Source organism: Rhinolophus sinicus, chromosome 5, assembly GCF_057876585.1.
Source record: "Rhinolophus sinicus isolate RSI-liver-muscle chromosome 5, RSI-T2T, whole genome shotgun sequence".
Taxonomy (NCBI): domain Eukaryota; kingdom Metazoa; phylum Chordata; class Mammalia; order Chiroptera; family Rhinolophidae; genus Rhinolophus; species Rhinolophus sinicus.
The window spans coordinates 3,293,421-3,312,755 of NC_142505.1; the positions used below are offsets into that span (position 1 = coordinate 3,293,421).

Consider the following 19,335-nt stretch of genomic DNA (forward strand, 5'->3'; position numbering starts at 1 on the left):
TACTTGTTTGGATTTCCTTTTTCTCAACTGGAAAACTGGCAGAATCCTGTTTCTCAGGGTTGTTGTGCAGATTATATGTGATACTAACCGCAAACACCCAACAGCACCCAACAATGATCACAGGTGTGAAATAAATGTCCTCAGCACCTCAGCACACCCCACACTCAACTAATGAGCTAGTCCTCTGGGTCCGCTGGTCCATTTCTGCGATTTCTTCTTTATTTCCATTTATTTCTAGAGACAGCTGCATTTGGCTATCAAACTGTGATTTTGCCAGCTATCCTGTGTCCTAAGACAGTGTATGTTTGTTTTGTAATACTTCCTGAGTGCCTAGTAATTTAATAAGTTTTTCCTCATTATAAAAGTAATATTACTTATTATGATGCTCTGATAAGAATACATACAAATACAGAAAGTAGAATATGATATTAGAGAAGGCATTCATCTTCACCATGCCTTTTAGATTTGTGTTGAAATTATCTCGAGTCGTACATTCCTGGAAGAAAGGAATTCTAGGAGACACAGAGAGATCCTGCAAAATTTAAAGGTGGCAATTTAAGAGACAAATTTTAGAGAAAAATATATCCTTTATTTTATTTCTTTCTTCCTAAAACATGGTGTTTTCAGTGTTATTTTCTTACTACATAAATAAATACAATTACAAGCTTTTACCTGCCCAAGAAAAGTATCCCCACGTCCATCCACGATAGTCACAAGGAATAATTCAAATTGACTCTATGATGTTTAATCCTTATTCTACCCTGAGCAGACAGTTCCTTCCAGGTTAGTTTACGGAGCTTTTACTATTGGTTTTCAAAGGAAGTGAGACCTGCATCACAGGTTAAACGAACAGGAGTGTATTTTCTCTTTCGAGCGGTGCTGCAGGCGAGGGGTGATAGGCTCCGAACCGCTGCTTGTTCTTTGGGCAGGTGGAAGCTCACAGCTTGTTCAGAGGTTTATTAAACTCAACTCTTACAACAGAAAGCAAATTATCTCTCAGGGCACTTTGTCACTGGGTGTCTGTTCAATAGCGATGTCTGTTGCCGCCACAGACTGCGTGGAAAGATCAATGACAGGTTGGCCTGAGAGTGCCCTTGGAGGACGTCTGTCCCATGGGACTTCATTTCAATCCATGATCCAAAGCCTTTTTCTTGAGCTGGGGAGCAGAGCCATCTTCTAGGGCTTTCAGTGGGCTCTTAGGAACCGCACAGAGCAGTCTTCCTTTCCATAGATTGAGCTAATTGTCTCTAATCAAGCTGAGCGTTTCCATGTATCTTTTGAAATTCACCATATAAACTCAGGCAAATTCCAGATAAAACTGTATTAGGGCTCTCCAGACCCAAAAGGGTGTCTAAGAGATTTATTACAGGAACTGTCCCACATAATTATGGAAGCCAAGAAGTCCCACGACCCGCCATCTGCAAGCTGGAGACCCAGGACAGCTGGTGGTGTGATTCAGAGTGAGTCCCAAGGCCTGAGAACTGGGGGCACCGGCATTGTGGGTCCCAGTTGAGTGTGGAGGTCTCAGAACCAGGAGCGCCGACGTCCAAGGCCAGGAGGAGATGGGCGTCTCAGCTCAAATGGGGAGAACGGGTTCTCCCTTCCTCCACCTTTGTGCTCTGTCAGGCCCTGCAAACGTTGGATGATGCCCACACTGGGGAGGGCAGTCCTTACTCAGTCTGCTGATTCAAACACTAATCTCTTCCTGCATCACTGGCCCAGACACACTCAGATTTCACGTTTTACCAGCTCTCTGAGCATCCCTTAGCCCAGTCAAGTTGCCACATAAAATTAACCCTCACAAAACTTAAAATACCTTTTGTATTTCATTAAACTAGAAGCCCATTTAAACCAAAATGAGTCCTGTTTTCCCCTTCAGAGCCGAGTCTTGGTGTGTTTTGCTCATGTCTGCAGCACACCAATGCCAGTTCATGGGCCAGCGTGTCCTTAGTTCTCAGCGGGGACTCAGCCAGCATGGTGCCGAGTCCACCTGTCTCCAAGTCTGTTGGTCACAGGCGAATTCCTGTTGATGGACGGGCTGAGTACATACATCTTTGGCTTTGTGTCCTCATAACCACCTCTCCATACCTTCAAGATTTTGACTACCCAATTTTGGCTATAATTTTAATATCAAAATAAATATTAATTAAGTGGCCAGATTAACAACAACAACAACAACAAAAATAGAAGATCTAGTTTAATCTAACAAATAAACAAACTGGCTTAATTAAAGAAGAAATTAAAATTGCAGGTAGGCCGTAATTTTGGTTTTCCTGTTGGACTCTACTATTTTACACATTGTTCATTACCACCCCAGATCTGTCCTTCAGACCCCGCATTTAATTCCATGTTTCCCCGAAATTAAGACCGAGTCTTATAGCGTATTTCCCCAAAAATAAAACCAGGCCTTAGATTAATTTTTGCTCCGTTAGGGCATATTTTCAAAGGCTGTCTTATTTTTTCATGTACAACAATCTACATTTATTCAAATACAGTCATGTCATCTTCTGGAACATCGTCATAACGTACTAAATGCATCCGTCTGGCTGATGATCTTAACTGCGGCTTATTTTCGGAGTAGGTTTTATTTTCGGGAAAACACGGTTGTTAAGATACCACTAAAAGAGCGATAATTTCAGTGTCTGCTAGGCACTACTGGGGAAGGGCCAGGCCCACACAGAGGGGCACTGACGAGCGAGCACGTGTGTTGGTGCTAGCCCGGGGAAGCTACACGCCTCTGCGTCACTCCCTCTCCCTGTCCTCTGAAGGCTACAGAGGCGGCTGGCTCAATCCAGACCAACAACCCTGGTGACTGTCCTCTCTTGCCTCCTGGAGGTAGAAGATCCCCCTAAATTTCATGTCTGCCCAAAGCCTTAGAACGTAACCTGATTTGGAAGTACGTTCTTTGCTTCAAACTGAGATGTGATCAAATTGAGATGAGGTCACACTGGATCAGGGTGGCTCCTCTTCGGGCAACCAGTGTCCTAGTAGAAAAGGGAAATGTGGTACAGACGTGTGCACAGAGGGAAGACATCGTGAAGAGACACATAGGAAGAACACCCGGTGACGAGGAAGTCAGAGGTTGGAGAGATGCATCTAGAAGCCAAGGAATGCGTAGGACTGCTGTCACCAGAAGAGAGCTAGGAGAGAGGAGAGGAAGGATTCTCCTTCAGAGCCTCCGTAAGGAACCACCTCTGCCAGCACCTCGATGTCAGACTTCTAGCTTCCGGAACTGTGGGACAATGAATTTCTATTGTTCTAAGGCAGCCAGTTTGTGAGACTTTGCGATGGCAGCCCTAGAACCTGAATACAACGCCCGATTTCCCCTCCTACTCCATTGCTCTGTTCTCTCGTGTGGTACGTCTGGGGAAGAGACAATCCAGGAGGGAGGGCAGTATGGCCTTAACCCTAAAGGCCCTTTGATGAGGGGCTGGCTATGGGCATGCAGCCCTGTACCTTCTCACTAGGTGTAGTTTGGGGTTATCTGGCAGAACTGGCCTCATTCTAGGGCACCACTGGTGGCCTCCTGGGGACTGGCTTCCTGTGACAGTTCCGCCATCCTGCCAGTTTGCTTGAGCAGACAAGTAGCAGTGCTTATATTAACCAGGCTTGAGGTTTTATATCCTATCTCAGCCCTCCAGGCATGTTGACCTCCCTCGTAATAGGTAACCCTGGCCTTTCACGTTCAGGCTTTCAACTTTCAAACATGTTTTCTGGAACTCATCAAGTACAAAAGAAAGGAAAAGGCCATTATGACCCTGTGAAATTTTTTACATTGCATGTAATTTTAAGCAAGTTACATTATCCCCAATCTAACTGCATTAAAGATGATTTCAAATTTAACTGAATAGTTTGATATTTCCGTTGTTTGTTGGTTGAGAGGAAATTATTATTATTTTGAATTCAGATATTTACTTATTTATTAAATGTATTGGGGTGACATTGGTTAGTAACATTATATAGGTTTCAAATGTACCTTTCTATAGTGCATCATCTGATATTGCATCATCGTGCGTTATTATTAATCCATCATCCCCCCTTTTGCAGATTTTCTAAGTTGACTTTTAAAGGGATTTACTCCTAAGGAAGTGTTTCCTTGTGACTCAGAGGCAGGCGGGACGTGGTGCCTCTGTCACCTTCTGTTGGGCTTCCATGCAGAACTACTCAGAAAATTGTAGGTCACCACTTGGGATAACCCTCCTGTACAGGGCGATAGAATATTGTGGAGTTGGCAGCTTTTGTCATCTGTTACTAAAAAGGAAAGATCAGCATTTTTAAAGGTGCAATGTCCCCAGACTGGTTTTGATTTATAAGACTGACAAGGTCAGCTCTTCAATGGCTGTAACCCAGAGCCTCATATTAAGAAAGAGAGATTCAATTTGTCTCACCATTCCAGAGATGCCCCTATCCTCTGTGGATCTGAAATCTCCAAATGACAGTGGGGGGACGGCTGCTTCTCTATGCAGCCCGTAATTTACTGGGCTGTGACTGAGATGACCTCTTTTCATGTAGAGAAAGTGAAGTCCTGGGTCACACCTTTATTTTCACTCCTTGCTGCTTTATCATCTTTGATTTTCCTTTGATACTCTCATTGATTTAAAAAACGCCTACAGGTAGGTCACGGCTAATCATTCTGAGTCAGGAATGGATTTACATTTTCAAGTCTTTTTATCTAAGGCTATCACTGTTAATGAGGATTAGGAGGGGCTCAAAGTTCAATATCAAGCTGATAGCTACAGGTCAGTCAACAGTCTGAAATGGGGAAAGGAAGATGAAATGGAAACCTCAACATCTGAAGAGGAAACAAACATGAAATCAAAACCATCCTTAGACTGGATTCAGGTACTCTGTTCACAGGGAAAGAAGGAATGTGGAGATATTGGTTGTAAAACCCTTTTTCTAAGTTGTTATAAGAGCTTAATTAAAAGGAAGCGAGTATCTTCATGTTCGCGTTGAGTTGCATATCAAAAGTTCTTTGAAGTAGTCCAAATTAGCACCCCAAGGCCAAATGCCAGCTTTAATGCTAATCCCTCACTCATGAAAATCCTATGTAACAAATTAAAAGCACCAGGTCGTTGTATATTTAGCTTTTATCTACACAAATAAGTAGCCAAAAGTATCACAGCTGTGTCCGAGGAAAGCTCAGGTGAATTTTTTCATTCTCAGAAGTCAGGGGTTATTCCTCCACAGTTGAGTTCATCGAGTTTCTAGCCGCAAGTTCTTCAGGGACAACCTCGGAATCACCTGCTGAACCCATTCCTTCTCCAATTTCACTGCCACCGTCTCTCGAACAAATTCAGTACTTTAAGAGATTGGACCTGTCCAGTTGTCAGGGCTTAAAACCCAATTTCTGGTATCTTAAATTATTGGTTCATACAACAAGGCACCTGAGGGAAGCTGCTGGGTTTAACGTGGATGTAAACAGGTTCAAAGATGCCATAAGGTCTCTGCCTCTCCCTCCCTTCCCCTTTCCTCCGTTCCCCTCCCCTCCCTTCCCCTCTCCTCCTCCTCTCCCTCCCTCTCCCCCTCTCTCTCCCTCTTCCTCACCCCCTCCTCTTACTTCCCTCCCCCTCTCCTTCTCTCCCTGTTCCTTCCCCTTCCCCCTCCTTCCCTTCTCCCTCCCTCCTCTCCCCTCCCCTCCCCTCTCCCTCTCCTCTCTCAGGCTCTGCTTGTCTTTGCTTGGCTTCTTTAAGGCATGCTTTCTCAGTATGTCAGACAAGATGACTGCCAACAGTTCTAGATCCCCATTTCCAAACCGAAAGAGAGAGTGTGCTCGGATAGCTCCTGGTTTGGGTGGCATGCCATCCCTAAACCGCCATTGCGCACAGGAACATAGGGTCTCCTGATTGGCCAGGCCTCAATCCCACCCATCTGCACACTGTAGACAGTATGGGAAACAGCTTCCCCACTGGAAGAGCCAGTAGCCCTGGTACTATGACTCGTGGAAATGTGTGTGTGATGATCTAGAACCCTTGGGCATCACTTCCTGATGTACAACCATCTAAGCTGCTCCTGACTTAGACAGGCCTTGTATCCAGGAAGTGTTGGGTAGATATCCGTGAATGAAGGAGTCGGCTGTAGTCCTCCATGACCATCAATGTCATCCAGGTGCTTCATTAGGCGTAATGACGTGCTATAGGACTTCGGAGGACAGATCTGCTCCGTAGCAGTCTGGGCCTTAGCAGAGTCCTTTATTCATGTTTGAAACATCGGATCTAGGAGGATACAGAGTTTTAGTTACTAGAACATTCAGCTCATGCACTTAATATGGTACCTTTCAGCTGCCAGGCACTGTTCTGAGCTCTGCACATCCCTGCAACAGCCCCATAAGACGTGGTTGCTTGTATCATCCCATTACTCAAATAAGGGAATTTAGGTCCATTGACTTCTCCAGAGTCCCGTAGCTCCTAAGTGGCACAAGCCTGATTTGAGCCTAGACAGTTCCATTCCAGGGTTTATGTTCCTAGTCACTACACTGTATTGCTTGGATAAGAAAGTGGCTGAATTTCACAAAAGAACAGTCCCCCCCAACATCGTATTATGCCACATTTGGACAATACCTCGGGAGACTAGGCAGTCACGGCAATTGGATGCGATTTAATGAAGGCTACGCAGTGCTCCCCGTTCTGCAGCGGTCTCCGTCACTGACCTGCTCCATTGTCTGGGGTTCTAGCCTTGGAGGCTTTCCTCTTCTACAAGTAACAGTGGGAGGACGGAGACACTAAACCCATGCCGGCACTGATGTCTTAGAGAGGAGTAATACACGAGTTTGCAGACTTATTTTGTCATTTCACAGGGCACATGGGAAAATGGGCAGGGAAATTTGGGGGCGGGGCAAGAGAGCCTGTGAGAAGTGGTGAAGAGCAAACTGGTCCCACAGCTGGGGTAGGGACAATGTGTCTTTTGTGCAGTGGAAATCCCAAAACTAGGGGTGCAGGAATGGAAATGACACTGGGAACAACATTTTACAGAACTTTACAGTTAACAGAACTTTCCACGTGTCTCATTGTAGAAGATAATCATGGTACCCTGTGAGATTAAAGAAAGAAAAGCTGACATAGAGCAGTACCTCCCTGAGGAGACATTTTTGATTGTCACGAAGTGGGGGGAGGGGCGGAACTGCTGCAGTCTCGTGGGTCGGGGATAGGGATGCTGCTAAATGTCCTCCTCAGGAGAAGGAACTGTCTGGTCCCAACGTGTCAAGGCTGAGAGACTGTGTCTTAGTGCGTCAGTAATTGGCCAGGTCATTAGCAAGTATCAAGTCAAGACTGGAACCCAGGGCATCGGATGACAAATTCTTTGCTTGTGTCCGTAGCCTTTGGCATTACACAGTGAGATGCAGGTGATGGCTTTATGTTTTGGGAATTACAACAGCACCACTTCAAATGGTGCAAATTATTGATAGCCCTCGGTCCTTTGAGAGCATCAGCTCACCCCTTACTGTTAAATCTGTCCCACGCCTATGTCACCTCGTGGAAGATGACTTCACATCCAAAACACAGATGTCACCTTCCTTACTGAGTGCCCATATGCCCCCATTTCACAGTTTGCAACAGATTATTTTATAAACAGGACTATGATTAACTCCTCTAAAGCTGTTTTTGTGATTATTGAGGTGATTAGGATTTGATCACCACTCTATCTGTGGGTACATCTGCTGTTTGGCTAATGGGACATCAGATGGTCTGTACTGGGAACTGTTATGTGTGTGTGTGTGGTCTGAGTGAACAAAGGGCCATCACGTCCGCATCTTCTTCACTGATCTGGGATGACTTAGCTCGCTTGTGTATAGACTTCAGATTGTCGCAAATGATAATTGGAGTGGCAAAAAAAGCTGCTTTCATTACTATATTGAAAGGAAGTATGCTCAGAGAATATTGCTCAATTTTCCCCATATGTACAAATGACTAAATAAGAGGACACAGTTTTAAAGATGAAAGAGAACTGCCCTAATAAATAATAGGAAATGTACTAGAACTTTCCCTAACCCTCTCTGACCTAATTCTTACCATCAGCCTATCAGATTGCTGCGGTTGGTTCCATTTTATAAATGAGGAAGCTAAACTCAGAACAAGTTGCCCCCGATCATACAGCTCGAGCTGACAGAACTGGAATCTGAATGCCGGCCCCGATTGCAATGTCCTTTATAGAGTTCTTACATCCTCACACCTTCCCATTGGCCTGGGACCTGGATCGTGGGACGGGTTGTCACGGAGGCTGTAGCTTCCCCCTCCCTGAGAGACTTTACGAAAAGTATGTACAGCGTCTATGACCCAGTGTATTTAACTCTTCACCTGTGGTCTTCAAAAGCCTGGCCTAAAGTGCTATGAAATGAAACTGTGCCCATCAGAGATCCCCGGTTCCAATTATTGGTAAAGGACGCTGTTAAGTCCAGGCCAGAGTTACATGGTTTAGCACTCTGAATTCCTGTCACATATCATTGACCTTCTCAATGGATATTTATTTATTTATGTATTTACTCCGTCACTTCACAGACACTCACAGACATCTACGACATGTCAGCCCATGTACAAGCTCCACGAACCCAGTCCCTGACCTCAGGGAAGCTCATATTCCACATGATAAGACAGTTAACAAGTAAACAAAACTTCTAGATTGTGCTTGGGAAGAAATAAAGTGGCTACAAGAAAAGAGAATCACAGGGAAATCCACTTTCGAAATGGGATTCAGGAAAGGTCTATAAGGAAAAGCTGCCCTTAAGTCGAGGTCTTGAGAGGGGGAGAAGGTGGGAACTTCTTCCAGAGGTCAAGGCAGGCAGAAGAGGAGCTAAGCCCAAGCTGGGAAAGGGTTCCAGGTGCTCAAGGAACTTGCAGAAGGACATGTGACTGGAGTTCACCAAATGGTCACAGATGAGAGCGAAATCAAGTCAGCAGGGAGAGGTCCTGGAGGTTCTAGAAAGGAATTTATTCTGAGCGCAGTGGGGAGCCGGGGGTCACTATTTCAACCCAGGAGTGAGGCCATCTGGTTTGTATTTTAAGAGAATGCATTGGGGGAGCAAGTGTAGAATTGGGCAGATCACTGAGGACAGTTTCCGGGGGCTTCCTGAGAAGGAGGGAGCAGAAGAAATAGGAAGAAGTAGGTAAATCTGCAAGATATAGTAGCAATTGAATAGACACTTAGGTTGATGAGCTATCTGTGGACATTTTTTATTTCTCTGACCAGCCTCTAAGCCACGCTGTATACATCTTACTCAACTTTGCAGCTTCTTCTTCTGCTGTAGTCATATTGAAAACAGGCTTCTCTAGAATCCTCCCTGGTCCAGCCTTGTGTCTGTCAGAGAAAGTGTTGCCTTCTCACCACGTTGTAGATATTTGTTCCTAATTGTGGGGTCTGAGATGCGCTGTCCACACTTGCTGTTCTGCCAAAGTCATACCATGTTGTGAAATATTTTAATTTTTTTAAGTTCACTTTTTGCCTCTCATTAAAGTATTGTCTGACCCAGTTCAGAAATAAATATGTGCAATAATGGCTCATTTAATTTAAGCCTCTCATCTAGAGGAAAACAATTTCAATGAAAATTTATAAAGTCACCCATCAAGGGATTTTTCTCTTATTTCTCATTAGCTGTTTTAAGATGAATGGTGACCCACAATAAGCTTTCCCTTCACGGAATGTGGTTAGAGCTGCCAAAAAGAAAGAGTAGCTACCACCTATCTAATATTTTTAATAGTTATTCCAACAGCATGTCAAGAGCATTTTAGCCAGAAAAGTATTACGAAGATTAAAGCCACATACCCTAATTGTATGTATGTGTACATAGGCAAATACCCTAAATAAAGATGAAGCTGTCAAATGGTGTAGCCGTGATTTGTAGTAGGAAAGATGACATAAATAATTTCCAGTTAGTAACATGCGATAAACTCACCACTTGGGGTTCATTTGCTTTGATTTCAGAATTACCATTTCTGAAGATGGAAGCCTCAGAATCATCAATGTGACTAAATCAGATGCTGGGAGCTACACCTGTGTAGCCACTAACCATTTTGGAACTGCAAGCAGCACTGGGAACTTGATAGTGAAAGGTAATGACTCAGCCAGACAGCGCATACATTAATATTTCTATTATCATTTCTAATAATGTAATCTATAGAAGTGGTGCCATTCATATTACTGTGAGCAGATATCGCTGCTAAATTAATTCATCATGGCAAACATGATATGATTCATAATTCTTAGAGAAGGGTGGGTAATGACTGTGATGGAAAGGCTATCTTTTTCAGAATCATCCAGCACAATTCGGAGAATTACAGCCATTGTATCTATTACGGTATTGTAACTAATACTATCTTCAGTCCTTTAATTAAATTTCCTTCAAGTCTCTGTAGATTTGAAATTCATATCTAGGAAGACTGTGCTAACAAATTAAAAACCCATGATTCAAATACTATTTTTAGCAAGCATTGTTTAAACAATGACTTTGGCGGTCTTTTAGAAGTTCTGCCCCAGTTATTCAGAGATGTGGACACCGATTATTCTGCTAATAAAGGGCTTTGATCACCTCTGTGCTTTGCTGGAGTCACTAGTCAACCCTCTCAGTTTTAAGTTTTCCACATCCCTTACCCTGGGTGCTTTATAGTCATGACAGAAAGTCTCTGATGGTGTTGCACAGCCTGTGACATCACATGTTCCAGCCCCACTGGGTTGGTGGGAAGGGCTGAAGGTACTAAGTGAGAACGGTGAAGGCTGCAGTTTTCATTTACATCTTATTTTCATGCCTATCACTTTATATCACGCCTAGTTATGTATATAGTTTGGAGTTGAAGGGATCTTGGTGATGATGTGACTGAGGATGACAAAGCTGGGTTGTGACTTTCTCAAGGTGACCAGCTGCGGAAAAGGGATGCTAACCCGGAACCCTGGTTCTGCCTTCTCCTGGCTCTTTCTACTGCATTGGGAAGCACCTGCACTTATTTTTCCTGTTTCTCCATAATTAATATAAATAGGTGACATCATATTAGTTCCTTTTGGCCCGTTTGTAGCTTTCTCTATACAGTAAGATAGCCTGAGGCAAATAAAAACATTCAAAAAGAATATTTGCCTCAATTTTAATTTAGAGAAAAAAGTTAAAAATCACCTAATTACATACTTCGGGGTCATTGGAAGTTGGAAAAGTCCTACCCCTTGGGGAAGCCTTTTTATCATAAACATTTGTGTCTGTGCAGATAGAAAATTGGAAGCCCCAAAGTCAAAAGTAAATCCATATTTAGATGGACTCCATCGATTTCAGTCTCTGAATTCTTCACTCGGAGCAATTGCATGGCATGTGACTGACGGTGTGCTCACTCTGTTTCACAGGGTAAAGGAGGAAGGTTAGAGAACCTTTGTGAAACAGAATTCCAGCTGGAGGTCTTTGCTAATGTAAGCTACTTCAGCTGCAAAAGGAAGCCCAGTGATCAGCCAGGACCAGGAGGGGTCCCAAGGTTTCGGAGCTGACACCTGTTATACAGTATTTGTTAGTTACGGAGAGCTAAGAGAATTCCATCTAAGAAGCAGTGGTCTTACTAGTGATTAAGGGGCGGGGCTTAGAATGGAGAGACCTGGCTTTGAATCTCATTTCTCCCACTTACTGTTAGGTTGGTGCAAAAGTAATTGCAGTTTTTGCAATTTTTGAATTTTGTAAGCCGCAATTGCTTTTGCACCAACCTAGTAGCTTTATGGCCTTGGACAGATAATAACCAGTGTGGGGATATTAGGGGTGTTGTGATGACTGAGATAATCCATGTTAAGTGTTTAGTACAGTGCCGGCACCTCAGAAACAGTAGTAGTAGTTGTTGTTTATATGTTAATAAAATGGCTATGTTTTTATTCTAAATCATATTGAAATGAACATTTATGAAATGTCCACCCCAACACATTAGAATCACTAGCAAAGAGAAGAAAGCCCGCCAAAGAAATGACTGAGGGGTGAAAGATAAGACACCTACACAGAGAAACCACATGTATGCTGTTCTGTCCTGCTGCAAGTGGGGAATTTTCACATGTGGAAACAGCCTATGTCCTGTATTTGATTGCCTCCTCCTCACAAACCTTGACTTCCTCAGCTCTCAATCACTTGAGAGCTGGCAAAATGGAAGGTCCTGTTTTGCCTGCGAGTCCTCACCCCAGCAGAACCTCCAGCCCCAGGACAAAGCCACTGCCGGCCACCCTGCCACTCCCAGGCTTGTCTTGTCCTGAATCACGGTGCAAAGCTCACAGATACACCAGTGATGAAAGACACCACGGTCACCTGGCCTTCTAGTAAAATGTAAACAGCAATTCCCTAAGGATGTTATAAGAGAGAGTTTTAGGCAGTTCATAGGTCACCTTTTTTATTTTTTTTCAATTTTAGTAATTGCTTCTTTCAACGTGTATTAGGAAAACATTAGTTTTCCATTTATGGCAAGGATAAAAAATATCTCCTTTTACAATGTATTTAAGTAAAGAAGGGAGTCAGTATAAAGAAACGTGTTAAGTGTGCATTGTCACGTGAAGGTATGTGGAAAAAAAGCATGAAGACAGTCTATGAAACCCGGGAAACATGAGTTACCGGCAACTTTCAGGAGAGTTCAGTGGACATGGGGAAAGGACTTAGAGGGACAGTGACAGGCTCAGTGCATCCCTGCCTCCGCTGGCCGCGTGTTTGCTGAGGCACAGGGGGCACTTTAACACTGACATTTCCTACTAGACGGGGAGAGGGTAGGACTGGGCGGGAAGAACCTGGGGCTGTGAAAAGAGGAAGACAGAGGTGTGCAGGTACGAGCTGGGACAAGTGGTGTCCCCGCCGCTCGCCAGGCAGAACTCATTTGTTTCAAAGTAGCCTTTTGTGTGGCCACGGCGGCAGTCAGCTTCTCCACAGAGGTCCTCTGGTTCTGTATTCTTCTAGATGAAGTGGGGGAAAACGAAAAGAAACAGGAGCTTTATCTGGTCCATGTGTTCACCGAGGTTAACAACCGTGTTGCTATGGGCGAGGTGGAAGGTATTAGAATGCTGCCCCCCCCAGGGGGGCTGGTTCTGACTCTCGGTAGCATTAGCGGGAGGTGCTCATGTGCATGGGGCCTCCAGGTCCCTGCAAAGGACGTTCACAGACACTGAGAAAGACAGTTTAGAAACCTGCCCCAGAAAGCACAGGAAGGCCGAGAAAACTGTTCCGAGCTCCCGGTCACCTGTGCCAGGTACTGACTCACACATCAAAATGCTGAGCCCCACCCCTTTCATGCAAATGGGACCATGTGACCCCAAATATGGCTGAGGGCGCTGTGTTCATTCGAGTTTGAAATCTACAGGGGGACTCATTTATCAGAGAAGGTGTTCTCCAACCTAAAGAGGTGCTTGTATTCATTTTGATCTCCTGATGTGTCTGGGATTAAAACACGGAAGGTCAGACATCAGAGCACATCTTCTCTGACCTTTTCACGATAATTCTATCATTAACAATACTTTTAAAAGCCAATTCTCTTCCTCCCGGCCCCCACCCCCACGTTCGGGAGAGAGGCGGAAGATGGTGCAAAACACAGGGTCAGTAAGTAGAGAAGCAGAGCGAGGGGACAAAGCCACTACACCAGGTACAGGAGGTTTAAAATCTGTCTGAGGCAGGCAGCGGTCAGATGGAGAAATATTCAGATGACGTGGGAGCAAGCGGCCTTCCAAGCTGCGCAAGTGTGACAGGTGCCCAGAGGGCTCTTGCTAACCATCCCATCATCTGAATTTCTACATCCTACAGATTTCATTTTTCAAGCTAGTTACAGTATATTTGCGACTTTAATTTTAAGCAAGAACAGATCTCAAACCAGACCTCCGAATCCTAATACAAAGCATAGTATTTGACCTTTGAGCAAAGATGTGCTTTAGCCATGGCGGATGTCATTAAGAACTACATGGCGGGCAGGCTGCATTGACGTGTGACGCTGTACCTGTTAGTTCACTTCTGTCTCGACAGTGCAATGAAAGGCATGCCGTTCTGCTGGATGTAGAGTCTGCTGTACAGGTTTCTTGTGACAGTTGTATGTACGTGGCAGTTCGAGAGAAGAGTCACCTGGAGTATTTGTCTCGGGTGTACTCCCTCCAGATAACTGTGGTAATCATAACTCTGCTTCTATTGATCAGCTCCTGGGCTCAAAATGAGAAGCAGGGTGTTAAGCTGTGGCTGCTGTTACCATAGTTACTCTGCTGCACTACCTCCAAAATGACCTCCCGGAACTATGGCTGGTGGCTCCAGACTACACACTGAGAAACCCGGTCCTACCCCAAAGAACGCGGTACCTGCCACCAAGCCAATGAAAGTTCAGTAGGGTGATCAGTAGAAGTGCAGGTATCCTAGGTCTCACCCCTACCCTAATAAATCTATATTTTTAATAAACACCCTAGGTGATCCATATACACAGCCAAGTTTGAAAATGTTCCATTTTCAGGGGTGGGCAAATGATGGCCCGTGGGCCAAACCCAGCTGGCTGTCTGTTTTTGTATAGCCCAGGACCTATACAAAAGAATGGTTTCCATGTGTTTAACTGGTTTGAAAAAAAAAAAAAAAAAGCAAAAAAAAAAATCCACTATTTTGAGACATGTAAAAATTTTATGAAATTCACATTTTAGTGTCCACACTTAAAGTTTTAGTGGAACACAGTCCCGTCATCTCTTTACATACGGACTATGGTTGATTTGCACTAAACAGCAGCAGAGTTGAATAATCATGACAAGAGACCATGCGACATATACATTCCTACATAATAATATCCTCAATTTTGCCTCTTGACCAGCAAACCCTAAAATACTGACTAGTCATCCCCTTACAGAAAAAAATGTACTTCCCCTTTCATTTCATAACATTTTCCCTTCCCCAGATCGGTCTTCAAAATCTGGTCTAAGGTGTAGCCCAGCCAGGTTGTACACAGCTGTCCTTATACCTCATGCTGATCTTCCCGAGTCTGATTCCAAGCTGGAATTAGTAGGGGGATTTCTTTCCCAGGGCCTTAGCCTCACCCCAGTGTCAGAAGGGATAACCTCAGTGTTTGGATACAAGTTGAAAATCCAGAGAGGCAATCAGATCATTGATTGAGAGACAGGAGAAAAGTACCTTGGCAGACTAGGGGACGGTGGAGTCAGTTTGATTCTCCAGGATTCGAGGAGACCTCATGCTGCTGGAACCAGACTGTTGGGCCGGGGGGAATCTTAAAGCACAAAGCCCATTAACTGGGGGTTTTCAAGACGCTAATCACTTCCTGAACTTCCCACTGTCACCAGCCAGCCGAAATCAGTTGAACTGTTCTACTTTTAGCTCAGACTGTGGTTTCCGCTTTTATTAATATATACAGAGGGTACCAAAAAAATGTATACACATTTTAAGAAATGAAAAAACGGTATTAACATTGTAATACTCAATATATACCAATAACAATAGATGAATACAAGTCACATTTGACTTCTGCAATTACAAGAGGTGCTCAAAGTAGTTCCCATCAGCATAATTTTAATACAGTCTTTTCCTTTCTTAAAATGCGTATTCTTTTTTTTTTTGGCACCCTCTGTATATCATTTTTTTGAAGTTGTTCTGAATACAAATTTTACCCTGATTTCATATGGATAGAAAAAGACATTTTTGTTCTTCTTATTGTTTAAATTATTTTTTCATTTGGTACACAGAATTACTTTTATAAGAAAAAAATTATACTTTAACTGTCTAGAAAAAAGATCCTCAGTAGAATTTAACTACAATCACATATACTCCTAACAAGAAATTATTTTGTATTCTCATTGTTCAACCCTGCAAAGTGGTGACGCTCCTGTGGCTTACTGAATACTTAATTGGTTTCTTCATTGCCAGAATCAAGAGTTTATTTATGTGTGAAAGAAAAGAGGCTATCAAATACATGCATAGAGCAGACAGAAAGGAAATTTTCTTACCGATGCTAGAGCGTCTACAGAGTTACAACAGCTCATTGTATAAAATTCTTGTGTTAACTGTTTGACAGTGAGAATTATCAACCTGCCCATGCACAGCTTCACCGACACAATAGTGTAAAGTCTTTTTGATTGGAACTTTTTTTGGAAATGTGTTTGAAGCAGCCCACATCTCCTATGTAAAATTATTCAAGGCTCTATCCATATTTGACTGGGGATCAATCAGAAATCGGTAACCAGCAGTGACATTTGGCTGCTAACCCACAACAAGAGCTTTTCACATTGGGCCCTTATATCAGAATACATTTCCACCTAATTAGATGTCTTCCACTGGAACCAATTATTTCTAGGTGATAATTAAGAGTCTCTCTAATAGGATTAACGCAAATTCTAACCCAAGGCATCTAAAGTAGGGAGGAAAAGTTTGTTAGAAGGGCTAAATGCTAATTATGATAGGTCCCCCTGGGAGAGGGACAGTGGCCAGAATATACCAATATCAGAATCTTCGATCTGAGAAAACCTGCCTCAGTGGAGTTGACGACAGTTAACTCCGGTGAATCCTAAAAAAAGGGAGGTGACTGTGCCTCTTGTTCTTCCTGTCTTCACACAGCATGCTATAATCTGGAACTCTTTTTCTACCAAGACGGGAAGCCAAGAACTTGTTGAAACACAGCATAATTATTTCCCTGGACAGCCACGTGCTCATGATGAGGGCCACATAGATTTAGCAAACAGTTTGCCTTCAGCTATGTCAATCATGGATAGAACGATTCCTTTTTTGCCCAATTCTCTCTGTAAAGCAGCCTCTTGCCTTCCAGAATGCCGAGATTTAAGTTTATTAGGATTGCATTCCCTGCCGTCTACCCTGACTCCATCCTGCCCATCACTTCCCCATCCTCGGTCTAGAGGGGAGATGTAATTCCGTAACTACTGCATCTCTCTATGCCAACTCGACCCTTTCAGAAGAAGGCCTCTGTGCTTTACATTCTTACTTTCAGTAGAAAAAACACACAGTGGGTCAATCAGCTCTTGGGAAAATATCAACCTCACTAGTAAATGGGGAAATGCACCAGTGTGATTTGATTTTTATTTATTTATTTTTACATATACAATTGGCAAAAGATCAACATCTAATGACAGTTTTTGTTGGTGGGAATATAAGGAAAATGCTGGAGAGCAAGTAAAATTGAAAAAGTACAATTTCCATGGCCCAGCAATTCCATTTCTGGGTATTTTCTAGAGGAAATTATACATGTTCTGAGGGTAACTTACAAACATGTTCATTATGTTGTTTGTAATGACAAAAAAATGCACAAGCAAAGAAAAGCACAGATCGCATTATTTTGCATATGCATATGAGATGATTTAATACTAAATTAGAATTAGAAAATCATGCCCTATCATGTTGAAACATAAAAATGCACACTCAACATAAGCACTAACTCATGATGGTATTTGTGAGTAAGGGGTCTAGAGTGAATTCATATTGGAAATACTGTGTTTAGGTAAATTTTTAGAGTATATTCAGAGGGGAAAAAGGTTGGCGTTCTATGAAGAAATGTTGAAGACTGTTCATAGTAGACGTTAAAATGTAAGTATTGCTAAAAAAAATTTTTTTGGTAGTTTTATATGTATACTGTCTCAAATTCAAAAGAAGACCTCAGGTCAGAATTCTCCTACATGGTCAGATATTGCAATCAGATTCATCTGGACAGGGGATCTGATTTTCTGTTTCTCTCCCAGATGTTGTAGGAGAGATAAAACCTTATCACTAGTGATATTTAACCCATTTGATCCAAATACTTTATTTTAAGGCAAACACTCTACTGTAGAATCAAATAAATGGTTTATTTCCGAATGAATACTTATCAATCAAAATAAACAAAACAAACAAATGAAAAAGACAAGCAGACTATGACTCTTCGGCTTCATTAAACGTGAAGCACATAATTACTTTCTTTTCCGGCAATTCAGAGACTTGTGCTGTACTGATTCAGTTTAATTGAACTTATTACCACCAGCAGATAATAAGAATTATATTGAAGATATCCATCTGGCTGGCACTGGAAAACCTTACATGTTTCATTCTTCATGGCTGTCATAGGCCATACTAATTGCCTCATTTCAGCTGTTTCACAATCAGTATGATTTAGCTATTAATGTGATAAAACCCTTACTAGAGAGGAAGTTGATATTAAAAAGCATAGATCTCTGACCTACCTCCCCACCACTTCAGAACACATCCCCAGCATTATTAAAGTTATACATTTTTCAAATACATAAATAAAAATCCTTCTGTTTCTCATGTAGATCTTTTGAGGTTACAGCCGTCATTGTATATCTTGCCAGAGAACCATTCCCCTGCTGAAGGGAGTAAGTGCTTTATGTTGAGCTTTTCAGTCCGTAAAATGTTTTTCAAAGATCAGTGTGGTTGGTGCACCTACGCTGTGTTTTCTTTTTCATCAGTTCTAAAGCTGAGGTGGATTTTAAATGGCTAATTATGTAATAAACACAAAGAGGGAAGTAAAATTAAGCACTTTTATCTTCCGTTCCCAAATATTGGAACTTCCTGTGGTTTGACACTGCAGCTCTGTCACACCGCCTGGTTTTATATCGACACGTTCGTTCGCAGAAGCAGCGGGGAGTGTGTGTGTCTGTGTGTGTCTGTGTCTGAGTTTCAAATTATCCATAGTTTTGTATTTTAGAGGGGGAAGGCAGCACTTGGTCCCAAGTCTGCAAAGGATGGTTTGGTCTGTTAGAAACGCTGAAACAAAAAAGATGTGTCAGAATAATTCATGAGTGGCTCCCACCTTCCTTTCTTCACATTTGTTTTCTGTGCCAAAGGCGGGAGGGGGATTGCTTTCTCAAAGAAGTAACCTCACCAAGCCATGATTGCATTTCTCTGGCTGTCATAGGCAATCAAGTCTAAGAAAACCGTAGGCCTTTAGGTTAAATACAGAATCTGACCAAGATGAAAGCGAGTTAATTAACGTTTTCATCATTTCTCTGATTTACTCTAGCAAGATCCATTTCTGAAAGGTTAAAGTGGTTGTCCCTTTTACGCAGCCATTTGAAGAGCTCAAAGTAGGTGACGGGATGTGGGGGAGGAGATAAATGTGAGCCGAACGTTTACAGCAGTGGCTTGCTTTTGACCTGGCCTCCTCGCAGCTCTGTAATCAGTCTGCAAACGCACAAGAGACATTATTAAGTGAAGATCAGCAACCTCTGCTTTGAAAATTTCCCAAACTAGGAAACACATCTCAACGTGCCCCACCCCCTTCTCTCTCTTCAGAAGTAGAACGGTTTGTAAATGTAGTAAAACTTGGATTCTACCTAGAAGCGTGGGATCCAGAGTGTCCAATCAGAAGTGTCCTCCCTTCCTTGTAACTTTCATAAGCCACGCCCACTTCTCTTCTGGCACAACACATATCTGTATGTCTC

General features: G+C 42.9%; 1 protein-coding gene across 9 annotated transcripts in view; it reads left to right on the forward strand.

The window, feature by feature from the left end:
• CNTN4 (contactin 4) overlaps positions 1-19,335 on the forward strand; it is a 769,881-nt gene that overhangs the window by 695,719 nt on the left and 54,827 nt on the right. For all 9 annotated transcript variants that reach the window (XM_074312213.2, XM_074312216.2, XM_074312211.2 and 6 more), the window contains one exon: positions 9,916-10,043. In XM_074312213.2, coding sequence (XP_074168314.2) covers positions 9,916-10,043 — 128 coding nt within the window. The remainder of the gene's footprint in view (positions 1-9,915; positions 10,044-19,335) is intronic.